The sequence below is a fragment of the Callorhinus ursinus genome, unplaced genomic scaffold, assembly GCF_003265705.2.
Source record: "Callorhinus ursinus isolate GAN/ISIS: 27379988/994484 unplaced genomic scaffold, GSC_fseal_2.0 scaffold1, whole genome shotgun sequence".
Classification (NCBI taxonomy): domain Eukaryota; kingdom Metazoa; phylum Chordata; class Mammalia; order Carnivora; family Otariidae; genus Callorhinus; species Callorhinus ursinus.
The window spans coordinates 137,630,227-137,646,772 of record NW_027397063.1 but is presented as its reverse complement, the minus strand read 5'-3'; the positions used below and the strand labels follow the sequence as shown (position 1 = coordinate 137,646,772).

The window sequence follows — 16,546 nt, the reverse complement described above, 5'->3', positions numbered from 1 at the left end:
CTGGCTCAGCACCCTAAATCCGGGGCAGCCCAATCGGCGGTGGAGGAGGCTTCCTAGGGGCGGACCTGACCAACCTCCCTCTCCCCCTCCCTCCAGGTACAGGCGGAGCTGCGGCGGAAGTGGCGGCGCTGGCACCTGAAGGGCATCTTGGGCTGGAACCTCAAATACCAGCACCCCTCGGGAGGCAGCAGCGGGGCCACGTGCAGCACGCAGGTGTCCATGCTGACCCGCGTCAGCCCTGGCGCGCGCCGTTCCTCCAGTTTCCAGGCCGAAGTTTCCCTGGTCTGACCGCCGGACGCCCAGGGGCCCAGGGCGGCCCCTCCCGGCCGCACCACCCACCCCCGGGGCGGCACCGGGGACGGAGGCCTGCCCGGGCGAGGCCAGCCCCAGCCCTGGGGTCGGAGGCTGTTCCGACCCCCCACCCCCCACCCGAGGTCACGGTCCAGACGCCCCTAGAGAACTCGGCCCTGGCGTTTTCCTGAGGAGAGGAGGGCGCGCAGAGGCGGGGAGCCTTTTCTCTGCAGGCGGGTGCCCTGGGCGCTGGGCGCTCGGACCCCGGGCAGATGTGGGGTGGAGCTCAGTGGTCAGACTCCTCCCCGCAGGCGCCCCCTCCGCCAATCAAGGGCCAGAAGTGCGCACGCGCTCGCGGGCCTCGGCGCGCCGCGCCGTCTGGAGCCAACCCCGGAAGGCCGCCGCGCGTCCCCTCACGGTGTACGTGGGAACCGGGGGTGCGCCGAAAGGCCACCCGCCGCCGCCACCGCGACAGGGCCTGAAGTTCCGCCGCTGCCGTCAAGTTCCGTTGGGTTAAGCATTGCCATTCCGGCATCTCTTGCAAGATGCCGTGCCTTCCCCCAGCGCCGCCCTCCGAGCTGCCTGCTCCTCTCGGTGGAGGCGTTCTCTGCCTCACGCAGGTGCGGTCCCGTGCGTGGGGTGCACAGGCGTCCCCATAGTCCCCGCTCAAGTGGCGTGGTCCCAGGATGGCTGGAGCAGTCGGGACGGCCCTACGGGGCTGTGGAAGCTTCCCTTGGCTGGCCAGCTGTGTGGCGCCTGGGAGACGCGCGCTCCTGAGCCCCGTAATCCTCGCGTACTCAGTGAGGTGGGGAGGCCGGTCCGTGCCTCACAGATGAGGAAGCAGCCTTGCGGAGCGCGGTGCCTCGCCTGCCACACAGCTGGCGTTTGATCTGGGATCTGACTGACCGGAAGGTGAAAGCACAGGCTCTTAACTGCTGCATTTTATATACTGTAACGAGCTGAATCCTCACTAATACTACGACCGCCGTCCCGGCAACCCCGTTCCCACGCGAGCGGCCTGGAGTGTGGCTGAGGACGCCTCCGGCCCGTGCGGCATCCGGACCTGAGCCTCTGGTGGTCGCATCCTGTGTGGGCCCCGCACCCTGTGGCCACGTGGCTTCCTGCCCACGCCCCGGCTAGAAGACCCCCTCAGTTCTGCAAACAGGCTTGCACAACAATAAATGGTGGGTTGAATTGGCTTGGTTTCTCTGGTGGATGGTGTTCCCACGTGGCTTCCAACGGACGGCCGTTTCCCCCCGCTTTCAGAGGAGGGGAGGTCACCGGGGCCCCCGCCGCCACCCCTCCGGCACTTCCAGGAGAGGAGCACGCACTTCTAAAGGCCTTCGACTCATGTTTCGCTGAGCGGTATCCTCTGCCTTCTGAGAGTGATGAAGGTCCTCACTCTCTGATGACGACCCTCGGATGAGAGGACCTGGTGTCCTAAGGCCCTCATTGTGTCCCCTGACCCTCTAAATCCAGCCGAGAGGAGACAATTCTATTCTTGGACCAACTGCAAAACAGCTGACAGAGCTGCCTGTGGTCCCCCAAATGGTTGGTTTTAACATTTTCCAGGCCACAGTGATGCCTGCGGACGGGGAGGGGTGCGTGGGGTACGAGCTGACCGGGTTGACATTGCCCAGAGTTCGGCTGAGAGGAGATAGATAGAGGACAGAATAAATGTCACCAGAATGAGTGACAGAGCCAGCACGACTAATGGAAAAGGTTAGATGCAGAGGCAGGAGGGCGGAGTCGATGTCAGTTAGCGAGAGATCTCCAAAGCCACTGCCTGACCTGACCCCGTGGCTTCCACTTCCTGCAGACTTGCAAGGAGGTTGTCTTGCTACAGGCTGGTTCCAGAGACGTTGTCTACCAGTAACGTCCGGAAGACCCAGCCCTAATCTTTTAGTCCCAGTTCTGATTCAGACTTTCTCATAGATCTTGAGCAGTTCCCCGTCTCTCTCTGGGCCTCGGTTTTTCCACCTGGTGGCTGGCTAGACTTAAGCTCCTGGCTAAGGCATGAGCGGCTAAGGAGGAAGGGGCTGCTCAGAGCCCTCTCCCACCAGCTCTGTCCTCTGGGCTTGGGGAGGACAGCAATGTGAGGGAGATCTCCAAGCAGACTGGGAACAAGGGATGCACAGAGGACAGAGTCTGTGAGAGAACAAGGAACAGTTCTCTGGAACTGAGGGACGAGCTCAGTCTGGTGGAAGGAGCAGGGAGGGGAGGAGGGGAATCAAATGGGAAGAGTTAACAGATCCTAGAAGCAGGGCATTTGCAGAGGAAAGGGCAGCACCTCGCCTGCCGAGTCAGGGACCCCACAGGCTGCCTGGGCTATGGGAAGGCCAGGAGGGGCCACCAAACCAAGCTGGACCCAGCCCATCCACCACAGTGCCTGAAATCGACCATTAGTGAGTGAGTCATGGCTTCAGGGTAAGGGTAAGGAGAGAGCCCTGGGGAGGCCAGATGTATCAGCCAGGAGGGTGGCAAGTGAAGCAAACGTGGAGAGACCCAAGACATGGGCAGCAAAAGGGAGGACTCTCGGTGGGGTCCTGCCCTGAGAGGTGGCAGTAGGTGAAAAGCCCAGTGTTGGGCATTCAGGAACGGAGAGAAGCTGAAACAGTGTCTCAAGCCAGCAGAGACCATGGGCAGACATCCCAAGCTGCCTATGGAGTGGGGGTGACCCTGGAACAGAATTTCTCCTGTGCTCTCTCTTCCCTCCAGCTGCCCAGTCTCTCTCCTGCCTCCTAGGTCACTCCTCAGGCCAGTCCAGCTCATCTCTGTTGCCACCTGGTGGGTACCTTAAGGACTTCACCAAGGTTGGCCTTTGGGCCCCAAACACCAGGGTTCAGGCCCCTCCCCAGAAGGCCAGGTGACACAGAGGGCAAGCCTCTCTCCTCAGCTCCATTTCAGAGTGAACTACAAGAGGGAAGAGGGAGTGAGGCCCCAGGACTGGTGAGCCCAGGGGCAGCCTAGGATTAGGGAGACCCAGGGCCTTGCCCTCAGACCCAGGCCCCTGAATTTTGTGGCACACAGTGATCCCCGTCCCGGTCCCAACTGCAGAGCTGGGCCTCTCGGGCGCAGATTAGGCCCTGACCCTGGACTGAGCCCTGACCCCAGTTCCCTGAGGGCAAAGCCTGGTTAACTCAGGTGGGTGCCTCCTGGAAAGAGGAGCAAGGAGTCCCCCACCATCCCGGTGCAGAAGACCAGCATCAATTCGATGGCAGAGGCCACCATGTGGACAGTGCCTGCCACTCTAGGACACAGGCTGAACAAGGAGGGTGGGACAGTGCGCCAGCTGAATGGATAGGGAGCAGCTTCCCAGGTGAAGAGACGTCGGGGTGTCTCTGAGGACTAAGTAGGGATCTCTAGGTCCCAAGGGGGCATGATGGACGCCAGGGACACCCAAATCCAAGTGAGCAGGTGCCTGCGGTTGGCCCTTAGCAGCAGGAACCCAGTGAAGGCTTCTTAAATGAGGCCAAGGGGATGAGTGTGGACTTGGGGCAGACTGCTCTGGTTGCCCGAGAAGGGCCCCAAGGGCAAGTCGAGGAAAAAGGTGCCCATCCACCATCAAGGTGAGGGAGGAGGAGGAGGGTGCTTGGGGAGATGATGACCCGGTTTGGCACATGCTTTATGTGATGTCTGTGGGATGTCTGGGGAGAGCCCTAAGGCTACTGAGCTCAGGATCTAAAGTGACAAGGCACAGGCAGGGGTGGGCAGACCAGGACAGCTCCCGCAGGGGAGAGGGCCAGGGAGTCTGTATCTGCAGGCACCCCCACCTAGCAGCACTGGGCCCAGTGGGTGCGGGATCAGCGTCAGGCCCTGCATTCCCACCACTCGCCCAGGGCCTGTGTCCTGAGCCATGACCCGGCCTCCCCCCAGCTTCCCCCACGTGGGAATAGGAAGTGCTCTTATCTCTCCCAAGGGAGGGGGCCGGAGCCACAGCTGACAGTCATTAAACACCCTGATCAGGCCAGGGATGGTGGAGATATTAATAGCCAGGAGTCAATGGCCCGGGAGACACAGCCTCCCAGAGAAAGGGACAGTAACCTCAGCAGGCCATGGAGATGAGGACAGGTCAGGAGGCCATCCTGGCGATGCCCTAGCCTCCACGCAGGACAGCTGGGGTAACCAGAGTCCAGAGAAGGGAAGGGACTTGCTTGGAATTGCCAGTAAGTCATTGGCAGAGCCCGTCCTTGAACCCAAGTCTCAAAATCCTAGAGCCCTGCTTCGTCATATGGATTGTCATAGGTGAGAATGTTCATCCAGAGGGCCCTGTGTGGAAACACAAGAGCAGACCTAGCAGGAGACACCAATTCTTCAGTCTCTTTATAAAAATCTCGGCATCTTGTTCATTGTGTCTTTTTTGCATGCTTTTTTTCTTTTAATATTGCATTAAAATTTTATTTATCCCACTTACTGAATTTTTTCTTTTTTTGCCACCTCCTTAAAGTTTGCATCTAAGGCAAATGCCTCACTTGCCTCAGCCTGGTCCCAGCCCAGCTCCCAGAGGTCGCAGCATCCCTGGGTCCCAGCATGGCAGCGTGGAAAAAACTGAACCATTCTGAACCAGCCTCTACGTGGCTCAGAGGGCAAGGGTCCTGCCTGGGCAACGCCTACTAAAAGTAGGCAGCTCTGGGGTTAATGCAGTAGCTCAACCTAGTAGTTTCTGTCTGTCTCCTCTGGCTTCCTCTGTATTTTGACTTTCATCCATAGACGTATGCCCTCATGATTACAAGATGGCTGTCAGTACCTCAAGCATCATGTTCTCACAGAACCCCATCCAGTGGCAGAGAGAATGTCTCCTGTGTGACTCCTTTTATCAGAAAGAGAAGCTATCCCAGAACCCATCTTCTGCACACTTTCCTCAGGGTCCTGGGCCAGGACCAGCTCACATACCTAAGCCCTGGCTACAACTTCAGAAGGAAAGTTGATCTAATAAGGAAGGAGGGGCGGGGAAGGCTGCTGACTCTCAGTCTCTTTCTGGATGTCTCTTTGGGTAAATATGTGGCCTTTCAGCTTCCCTCCACCTGAGCCTGGTGGCACAGCATACGGTAGAGGTGAGGAAGCCCAATCAGTCAAGGTTAAGTGCAGGGAAGACAGAAAACACTCTGGGTATCTTGTGCAGAAAGATATTTAATGTAGCGAATTACATGTAGAAAGGTTTGTTGGAGTGGCAGGGCACACTTCTGCCCTGTGGTAGGTCACGTCACCCTAGCTGCCACCTTGCAGGAAACCATTGCCAACCTCCTAGTCGCACATCCATGAAGCTGATGACAAGAAAGCGGAAGGAACACCGTGTCTGGCTGCTGCAAAAACTCATGTCTGTCAGATCCTACCCAGCAGCCACCACGCTGCAAGGAGAATGGCCTTGGCCTCCCTTCTGCCTCCCAATCCCCTCCTGCGGTGCGTCCCTCTGGCAGAGCCTAGGCTGCGTCCAGATCCCCAGCAGCAAGGGGGGCTGGGAAAGGGAGGCTTCAGCCTTCCAGCCCCTGCAACACATGGGACTAAGGAAGGGGCAGAGAGGGATGCCAGGTGCCAATGGATGCTTGCTAGCACAGAGGCCCAGGTGGCCTTGTAGCCTGAGTGCCCAGAAGGAGAGCCTGGGACAGAAGTCTGTGGCCAGGAAATAGGAATGAGGGACAGAGAAGTGGGAAACAGGGAGATGGGGAAAGCCAAAGGGAAGGTGGGTTATTGTGCTGGTCACTGCTCTGATCATCTATGAGGAGCAGGTGGGGTGCCCCTCAGACGCGCCCTCTCGAGGGTCAGGACAGCATTACCTGCGGGCTCCCACCATCCATCGAGGGCTCAAGGTCCACCCACGTCAGCACCCTGATACATCCATGCGTGAGTTCTCCGGTGGGTCCCCACCATGGCTTCCGAGGAACTCTGGGCAGAAAGTGTTGATAGCTGAGGTAGGGAACAGGTTATTCCTACAGGAGCTGGAAAAAGTAGGTCAATAGGGTACGAGGCAGCAAGTCCAGTACGGGTGGCCTCCTGCTGGCAGAGACAAGGAGCCTTGCACAAAGGTCCTGGTGGCTACCCTGTGTACTAGGATCCTCATCGTGGCCGAGCACTCACAGCGTGCCCTCTTGGCTGGGGCCCCGGCGCCTGCCCTGGCAGATCCAGCCCCACCTGGGCTCACTGGGGCCCCTCAGCCAAGCCGCTATCCAGCCCGGGGTGCAAGCCCCCCTCACCTCACCACTGGCCGTGAGGGCGCCATCACGCCAGGCCCACCGGCTCTAACTCAGCCATCTTCCTCATGCCCCAGAGAGCACACAGGAGCTTCTGGATCCCTTCCAGGCCTCTGGGAGCTGTGGGAGGCTGGGTGATGCTCACTCCGATCTTCTTGCGATCAAATCCACAGCTCTACCGTTTTTACCCAGTAGGGCTACCTAAGGGGCACCGGGCTGCGTGGGAGGCTGACTCCAAGTGCAGAGTGGGACACATGCCCCCTCTACTTTCATAGTGTAGCCCCCCCCCCCCGACCCCAAGATTTCATCCCAGAGGATGAGAACGGGACATGTCTGAGAGTTTCCTTCCTCGCCAGCTGAAGGTGGGTTTTCCTTCCCCCCCCACCCCCTTCCTCCCTTCCCGCTCCCTGAGATGGCATTCATCCCCCACCCCTGCCCGTCCCCTGGGTCATAATGATGGAGTGGCTCCAGAAGGTGAGGAGATGAGAATTATATCGGTTTAATATCTTCAAGGTATGGATGTCATAATATTCATCCAGCAAATAGCTACCGAGCGCTGACGGTGTGCACAGTGTGACCGAGGCCCTGCCCTCACAGAGCTGAACCCCCTAACGGAGGAGCCAGATCATAAATGAGGAAAATTACTCGAGGATGAACAGTACAGCACAAGGATTGTGGACAATAATATCGTAATAACGTACGGTGACAGATGGGGACAGTGCGGTGAGCACCGAGTAACGTACAGAATTGTGGAATTACTATGTTGTTGTACCCCTGCAACTAACGTGGTAGGTCAATGATACTCCAGTGATCAAAAAATAAAAAATAAACTATTGATGCTCACAAAAAATACATGAGGAAAATTACGGAAGGAAGAAGGCAAGATGAGGGGCTAGAGTGAGGGGGGTGCTCTGTTAGTTGGGGTGGTCAGAGGAGGTCTCCCCAAGGGGTGACAGTTAAGTAGAAGCAAGTCATTCCCCCTTCCCGATAATGCCACAAAATCGGAGGATTTTAAACCATATACACCAGAGCCAGGGCCCAAGGCCTTAAGGTCCAGGTCAAAACATGCAGCCCCCTGCCTCTGCAGCAGCAGCCTGAGCGGTATGTGAGGAGAGCACATCTTGGGGGCTTGGGGGCTCACTGCTTCCTCAGTGACCAGGAGGGGATGCCCGCCTGGACACGGGGAGGCTTGTTTCTTGTTGCCCTCCATTGCAACAGTGACCAGTTAGGCCCACAGACTCCGTCTGGGCGTGGGGACCAAGAGCACGCGCCCCCACCCCCTTGCAAATCCCAGTTCAGTGTCCTCAGTGGTGCCCAGTGACACAGAACAGGCAGCTCTTGAAAAGACTAATATTTACTCTTTCAAATGGAAGCTGGCACAGGCCGTTTCCTGCGACCGGCGTCCAGCTCGCCTCATGGGATGGACGCAACAGGAGGCACGATGGGAGACAGGCAGATGTCCCTGCAGACACCAGCACCCAGGACGAGACAAGGTCTCCGAGATGGGGACAGCGTGTTCCAAGGTCCCAGCCGACTCATCGCATCTCGGTTTGCACACCTTCGCAGTGGAGTGCTCGCTACCTCCCTGAGCCCTGCTCACCAGCCCTGTGAGAAAGTTCATCCTACGGTTAGCCCAGTGTTCCTTCCTTCTGGCCCCTGCTCTCACCCCTGGGGCCTCAGAAAATGTGCCTAGAATAACCCCGCAGGGCAGTGGTGGTCCTGGTTAGCTTCACCCGCCCAGACTCAGTCCCCTCCGGGTTCACTTCCCCAGGCTTATGCCAGGGAACAGACCGTTTCTGGGGTGGGAGGAAGGCCTTGCCTTGGGGGCACCTCCGTCCCTCCTGCAGCTGTGTTCCTTTTTCCCTGAGAATCCCCTGTGAGAGTCCTTCAGCTGAGTGCCTCATGTGGGAAAGAGTCTCCGCCAGGAAACTACTAGTCAGACAGCGAGAATCTGCGTGGAGGGAGTCCCCGGTGGCCAGAGCTGGCTCACCCATCTACTTTCCCCTCTTGAGTCCCCTCCTCTCTGCTTTCTGCCCTTCCCCTCCCCCACGGGTTCCAGAAGCCCTCCCTGACCATTACAGCCCCTGGCCTCGGCTTCAGTTCCCCCACCTCGCCCACTGGAAAAGCCTGGAGGCTCAAACACTCTGGCAGCATTTGAGGCTAGAGCCCCCGCAGAGGCGGGCCTTCTGGGCCTCAGTCCAGTGAGGGCTGGGCGCACCGAGGGCAAGATCGCCAGGTGCAATGCAGGCTCCCGGGGTTCACCCAGGGCTCTCAGACCTGACCCCTGACTCTAGCAAGCATTCTCTCTTTTCCTTAAATTCCTTATTATCCCTAACTCACATGCTCCTGGCCCCCTGTAGGCAACCACTCTAATGTATTTAACACGTATCTTTTAAAATATGTTCTTACAAAGTATTTTATCATTTTGTGTGCATATATTTCTAATCATATACATGTTATTTTTCAACTCGGTTCTACATTCTAGAGATCCATCCATGCTGCTGCATTACATCTAAATCTGGTGCTTCTGCCTGCAGTGTGGTGCTCCATGGTGAGCCCGCACGCTTTATCTGTCCATGGTAGACACAGACTGCTTTCTACCAACACAAATAATTCTTCTGTAAAATTTAACTTCATACCTATTCCCTCAAGGATCTGTCAAAGAATTTCCCAGGGACATAGAACCAGGAGCGAAGGATCCAGTGTGCACATGAAATTTGGGTAGGTAGCCAGATTCATTTGCTAGAGCCGCCATAACCAAGTACCACAAACTGGGTGGTTTAACAACAGAAATTTTTTTTAAAGATTTATTTATTTTGAGAGAGAGAGAGAGACAGAAAGAGAGAGCACAAGCCGGCGGGGCAGAGGGAGAAAGAAAATCTCAAGCAGACTCCATGCTGAGCATGCAGTCCCACCCAGGGTTCGATCTCACGAACTTGAGATCATGACCTGAGTCAAAACCAAGAGTCTGATGCTTAACCGACTGCACCACCCAGGCGCCCCTAAACAACAGAAATTTATTTTCTCATGGTTTGGAGGCTGGAAATCTGAGATCAAGGTATCAGCAGGATTGGTTTCTCCTGGTGCTTCTTTCCTTGGCTTGCAGACGGCTGCCTTCTCCCTACCTCCAAATACAGACGTTCTGAGGTCCTGGGGTGGGGGTCAGGACTTCAGCATATGCATGCGGGGACTGCACAGTTCAGCCCATGACAGGGGCACTGCCCTTCAGATGGCCTGTGCAGGAAGTCCTCTATGCCCCCACACCCTCCAACACTTGATGCCATCCAGCTTTCTAAGTTTTGCCAAACTAATAGGCATGAGGTGATACTTTACTGTTGTTTAAATATGTGGTTCTCCGTAGTTCTAACGATTTTAAACATCTTCCTATGCTTCTTAGCTTTTGGGGTTTTTCTCTTCTTTAAATTGTTCGTTTTTCTCCTGAGCTTGCTGTCTTTCTTGCTGACCTACAGGAATTGCTTGTATAGTGATCCCTATTGGTTTCAGACATTCTAAAGATCTCCTCCCATTCGTTTAACTTTGCCCGTGACATCCTTATTTGCATGCAATGAAATTAATCATTTTGCCTCCAGGGTTGTACCTGTAACATTTTTCTTTAAGAGCACCTTTCCATCCTAGGTCACAAAGGTACTTTCCTTCCTGTTCTTCCGTGAACTTCCTAGCGTTTGCCTTGCACATCCGACCCAGCAACATCGGAGAGCAGCCTGCAGAACCAGGCAGCGCCTCCCTGCCAGGGGCACCCAGGGGGACCCCTTCCTCTCTGAGCCTCACTCCTCACTGGCACCGCTCGAGGCTGTTTGGCAGTTGTCACGCGGCACTTCTGCTCCCGGGCCCCATTAGCGGGTGGAGCTCAAGAGAAAGGAAGGCAATTCATCAGCCTGCACTGGCACGCGGCCCTTCTGGCGCAGCAAGGGCATCTTTCATGGGCCAACATCCCCTTTTCCTCTCTGCGGTGTTGCCGTACGTAGAGCACCTTATTCCCAGCCCAGGGGACGCAGCTCTCGGCTGCACTGTCACTGGCTCCCTCGGACAGGCCTCAACTTCCCCACCTGAGCAACAAGGGGGTTGAACCGGGTGGTGTCCCAAGGCTCTGCCAACTCACAAATCCCAGAAGCCAAATAACTTCCTGTTTATTTTGGAAGCTTTTGCCCTCCCCAACCCCCCACCCCCACCCCCAGAGTTTGTCACTCAGGACAGATTGTGGAGAGAAGCTGGGAGCACGCATTCCCCCAGTGTGTTTGGGATATGGGCAGGAGAGCTGGTGCACTTGCTTCCTTTCCGGGAATTCTGTCAGGCGCCTCAGGAAGGACCTCTACAAAAGGGGGCAGTCCCCTGGGCCCGGAGCCTGACGACCGGCAGGCCGCTGCGCCTCCTGCTGGCCACTTGGTGGCGGGGCTGTCCTGGGAGATGAAAACTAAGCAGGTGCTCAGAATCTAGCGCAGGGTAAGGGCCTGCTCACAGGCACAGAGAAGCAGGAGCAGAGCCTACGGAGAAGGCAGGCCTCCCTGCCCAACCCCCCGACCCCGAGGGCTGCTATGTTGGCTTTGCCAAGGTCTCTCCTGGACCGATGATTGCATTCCAGAGTCTAGGCATTAGTGCTAGGGACTGAGGCCGTGCACCTGTCCAGACACTGGACAGGAGGACCTGAAGTCCACCTCCCTCAACATCCCCCCTCCATTACGCCAGGCCCACATCACACCCTCTGGGAAAACAGACCTGTCGCTCAGAATTTTTTACACGACTACACGCAAGTTAATAAGCACCTTAGATTTATTCTCCTCTCACTTCTGAAGCAACCTTATTTGATTTATATATACATGGTATATAAATGGCTATACAATATTCTTTACATACGTTAACACGAGTTTAGGCTTTACTACTGTGTGAGAGTCTGTTAAAACATACCCATCATTTATTCAAAATAGATCTTTGTTTTTACATGAAAACAGTAAGAAGCTTGTACGACATGGACAGCAAGCATTCAAAACAAATATGTGAAGTCAATCGTTTTGCCCTGGCTCAATCAGCTGCAACCTTTTATGCTCTTAGTAGAAAAGTCTATTAAATAAAACAGAATTCTGGGGGGGTCAAGTCATATGAATAATTCGTGAAATAATACTTCTGAAGTAACCCTGGGATCACATGAGGGCTAAAGAAGCACAGGTTAGAACGATGGATTTGATCATTTTACCCTAAATAAAAGGCGCTTGTGGGCGGTGGCTCTGCCATCAGTACACATGGGCAGATGTTTCCATATCCGGCCATTCCCAGATCTCACCGACAAGCCCTTTTCCACAGGTTCCCTGCCAAGACGTTTCCCCAGAAACAGAAGTCTGACGTCACTGCTCCCAGATGGGAGAATCAGAGCTCTCCTCATTTGGGTCGGGGACGGACCCTGAGGTTTGCTTCAACCCGCAGAACCGGCCTCCCTGGACCCTGGAGGGCCCAATGCCAATGGTACCAAGAGCTCTGGGAGTAGAGGGCAGGAGGCAGGTTCAAGGAGGAGAAAGAGAGGCCACTTCCTTTCTAGAGTGAAAGAATGAGTCCGTTTACATTGCAGTCTTGATAAAATGCCGGTTTTGTAAAACCTGGAAGACACAGCCACACCGTGCTGCCTGAAGCATGGACCTCCTTGTATCGGGTGAAAGTCTTTCTCCTCCTGCTGGCGACCAAGGGATTCACCCAGTACTTTCCTCCACTAGGCTTTTAGCCTCATGAGAGCACGCCAGGGGAACTGCCCAGTTAAGGACACTGAGGCCCGTGGGCATGACTTGCCCCCGGTGGTGCAGGGCTGAGTGGAAGAGTCAAGCTGATCCCCAGGCCTCCCCCGTCTCTCACGGGCACATCTCCTCTCTCTTCCTCCACCATTATTAACACAGTGCACAGTGGAGCTTCCCCGTACCTGGGCAGGATTCTGTGCAGGAACATCTGGAATGCGAGCCACACCAGAGCAGGGGCGCACATCTGTCCCCACAAACACTCCCATGCCTACTGGTCCTCACCTGTGCTGCTCTGGGCACGCACGGCAGCAGACTCCTAAGGCCACCCATCCCGCGTGTTACAATGAGTGGCTGACTCCTTCAAGGAACAGCAAATAGCAGCCCTGGATGGTGCCGCATGCGGCCCCAATGTGCCCCCGGCTCTGCTCCCCATCTGTCTCCTGCTTTCCACGTCCCCAACAGCTGGCCCCGCTGGGTGTCACCTTTGACTCTGAGCACCGAAGTGCTACTCCCCTCTGAGGGTGGACTCCTAAGTGTGTGCTGAAGCTCCCAGGAGCAAAGAGGAAGAGAGCTGGGCCTCACTGCAGTCTGCCCCCACTCTGAAGCTCCTGTACCCACCCCAGCAACTACAATCAAAGATGGCTTTCTCATCCCTCCAAGAGATTCCAGGTCCAGCCTGTGTCCAGGGCTGGAATGCGTGGGACAGACATGGAAAGAGGCAGAGAAGTCCTGGAGAATGGGGGCACCTAGGAAAGGAACAGGGCGCTCCAGGTGAGGTGATGGAAATGAGACGGAATGTCTGAATTTCAGCACTCTTCTTGACACCCTTTGGCCCACCCCTTAAGGAACTTTAAAATGGTGGGCCTTGCCTCACGATGCCTGCAACAGAGTTCACAGGTAGTAAGAGTGCAAGCCTGAGAAGCAAAACCAGATGCCTCTGGTCACATTCCTTCTGCTGCCGGTGGTGGGGCCTCCCATACTGAGAGGAAGTGCCACCCCAGATATGCCCCCGATTGTCTCCACCCAGGAAAAAGAAACTCAGGAACGATCCTCATCGTGGTAAGGCTAGCCTAGGGAAATGAAAACCAGAGTCTGCGCATTTCTTTGACCAGCATACTTGGGGAAGGGAAAACCCTTTGGGCCTTGGCCCCTTGGTTGGGAAACCCTGGTGAAAAGCCCTGAGCCACATTCCCAGCCCGAAACAGTAGATGGGAATAACATACTCTGATATTAAGATCTTGCAGCATCTGATCCCAGAAGGCACTTTGAAGGTTTGTTTCCAACATGATTTCATCTATTCCCAGATCTAGCCCTGCGAGGTCAGTTGGGCAGGTAGCATTTAACCCCTGGGAAAACAAAGTGCTAGAACAGCAATGAGTCTGTGGGGTAGTGAGGATAACTCCTGCGATGGGGGGCCAGCTTTCTGGCATCAAGGATGACACGGCGGGGGGTGAGGGGTGGGGAGGGCACAAAATTCCAGCCTGAACCAGGTCAACCCTCAGCCTGGGATTTCCATTGGACAATATTCCCAGAACTTCTTTCCTCTTGCTTGTCTCTTCCTCCAGTGAGCTGAGGCTTCTTTCAGCTGGATTCTAGTTAAACAATGTTTATGTGGTCATTGTTTTGTACTGTTTGTGCATCTTTTCCCTTTTGTTTGCAAAAATCAACCTCAAACCCCATGTAGATGCTAACTGATGACAACCACATTCAATCAAGTGTAGATAACCTCCCTGCTGGTGTAGGAAGCATTCACCAGGAGGGACTCCTCTTCAGGGTCTGCTGGATGTGGATCACAGGCTCAGACCCCAAGAGCAAGAGCATCTGGGGTACAGGGCTACGTGGCAACACCAATAACACAAGGGCTTGAAAAAAGAAAAAGGAAAAAAACCCCACAATTCACTTGTAAGCTGTTCTTATCAACTTTTAAAGCATTTTTTTTTTTTTTTTGGTGCTTCTAATGTACAAGGATTTGTCTCCCCTCCTTGGCTTCCCATTCTATTTTATCATCTCTTCAAAATTATGTCCCAGAAAGCCTTTAGATTCACCTGCTGGGTACGCAGAAGACTATGAAGATACAGAATCCAAGGAGAGACAACTGTGAACTTGATATCTGAGGATGGTGCCAATATACCTTTCACAACCAGATATTGTTTGATTAAAAATAGAAAACTATATTATAAGAAAATAAAATGACTGCAGCAACATTTTCCCAACAGTTGTCAGTCACATGAACTTGATTTTCTTAAAGTGACATCAAGGTAGCTCAATAGCAATGCACTAACAGTACACAACCAAGTACAACGGAATTCCCTAAAATAATGTTCTTGCTTTCCCCACATACTTAATAACTCTTGCAATGGTTTTCAACTTTTAAAAACTATCAAAGTGGGATTTTTTCATTTATCAAGACCACATAATTCAACCCCAAATCCCATGCAATTGCAGTTGGGCTATTCAGATTCCAGACTTCTACCAAGAAGAATCCAAAGGGCAAGCTCCCAAAATGGCCTCCTGAGTGGTACTGGACAACCCAGGCTGAAATTTCTGGAGATCTAAGCGATCTTATTTAGAGCCCCATTTCGGAAAGCTGTGACCAATCAACTATTTTGACAATGAGACAAGAAAAGTAACTTTGCAGAGCACAGGGTTAATTATATCTTTATGAAGCTTTAAAAAAGTTAATACCTACTTAACTCCTGTTCATAAAGAATGAGGCCTTCAAAAAAAAAAAAATGAGGCCCTCAATCTAATTATGATGACTGGGAAAGGTGTCAAGGAGTAATTAATTTGGGAGTGCTTCTGGGAACAGGCACACAGGGTCAGGCATTGATCATCATTAAAATGACAGGCACTCGGCTGCCATGTACATGGCTGATGACAATAGTTTTTTTTTTTTCAATACCACCTGCATCTGTAAAGTGCCACTATGTGATTCACCTACTCCGGTCTGTGGCCCACTGCAAAGAATCCTGAAATTCTCAGGTTTATAAGCTCATGCTCATGCTCATAAGCTAGGATCCAGTAGCACTGGTCACTCAAATTTTTAAAATACTCAGATATACCCTGCAAATAAATACAAAACATTTCTGTACCCACGCAGCCCCACCACCATAAAACGTTATATATAAATTAAATAAATTCAGATTTCTTAACCATTTTCTCAGCTTAAGTTTGTCCTTTCCCTTAATGAAGATAAGTTCACAATTTATATCCAAAATACATTTAAATATTCTAAAGGTATCATATTGGACCTAAGTTATCAAAAAATGTAAACAAAATTTATCTAGCTTATATTTCTGAGCCATATTTTAAAATCTTTAATTCACCCTGTATTGACCCTCTACAAAAAACTAACCAAGTCACATTTAGACTGAAAAGCTGATACGGGTTTTAAAGTAAGGTTCCTCAGAGACAACTGCCAGCTACTAAAACTAGTGTTATTGAATCTCGTGGTTTATTGCATCATTCAATTTAAAGACCAAAACAATTCCGTTCTGATCTTCCAATAATGCTCCCTGGGAGTGAGCCCCCAGATCCTCACCTAAGGAGAGGTGCAGACCTGGAGATTTGGCTGTAACGCTCAGCACAAAACCGGGCCTGGGTCTCAAGCCACCTCCTGCCTTCCACTGCACCTGTTAAAAATCCCCCACTTTCTCGGGCTCGGCCTGGTTTGGTCGAAGGGAACTTTAAGGGTGGAAACTTGAGGTGAAGTCGAGAAGCCAGAAGGGAAACAGAGATGACCCTCCTGAGAAAGCCAAAGGATCCGTTCGTCATACAGTGTCGCCTTCAAACTCCGCAGTCAGACTGCTTCTCCTGAAGCTGCCTGGTCAGGATCTGATACGAGGACAGAAAAGCCACCGCTATGTGGAAGAGGATTTGCCAGACGTTCCGCAGCCCGTGCAGGTACATGTTGCCCAGGCAGATAAAGAGCAGCAGGAACACCACCTTCATAGTCCTGGCTGGACTGTAGAACAGGTACAAATAACACTGAAATGACACCGTAAGAGGCAGTCCAGTCAGAGATGAGGAAATGGCCATGGGTTGGACGTAAGATTCACATCTCGCACCTGCACGCACATTAGCTTATTAAACCGAATTCATTACAATGGAGCCTGGACGCACTGGGTAAGCTGGTAAGCTGCTGGTAATCACCGGGTGAAAGTGGAGATTCAGAAGAGAGAAGAGAAGTGAAATAGATGTCACAGGATGAGTGAGGACACGACACTCTTTAACACGTTTAAGAAATACAGACAGAAATGCCCCAGCTGGGGGCTGTGGAGAAAGAAGAGATGCAGGTAAAGGGAAGGGAGCCAGGCCAAGACACCCCAA

General features: G+C 53.5%; 2 protein-coding genes across 5 annotated transcripts in view; one reads left to right on the top strand and one right to left on the bottom strand.

Annotated features, from left to right (window-relative positions):
* Positions 1-1,484, top strand: part of VIPR1 (vasoactive intestinal peptide receptor 1) — a 31,955-nt gene extending 30,471 nt beyond the window's left edge. For all 3 annotated transcript variants that reach the window (XM_025883580.2, XM_025883591.2, XM_025883571.2), the window contains one exon: positions 97-1,484. In XM_025883580.2, the coding sequence (XP_025739365.1) occupies positions 97-288 (192 nt within the window). In that variant the 3' untranslated portion in view covers positions 289-1,484. The remainder of the gene's footprint in view (positions 1-96) is intronic.
* A 9,765-nt stretch (positions 1,485-11,249) lies between these two features.
* Positions 11,250-16,546, bottom strand: part of SEC22C (SEC22 homolog C, vesicle trafficking protein) — a 30,650-nt gene continuing 25,353 nt past the window's right edge. For both annotated transcript variants that reach the window (XM_025883536.2, XM_025883543.2), the window contains exon 7: positions 11,250-16,204. In XM_025883536.2, coding sequence (XP_025739321.1) covers positions 16,004-16,204 — 201 coding nt within the window. In that variant the 3' untranslated portion in view covers positions 11,250-16,003. The remainder of the gene's footprint in view (positions 16,205-16,546) is intronic.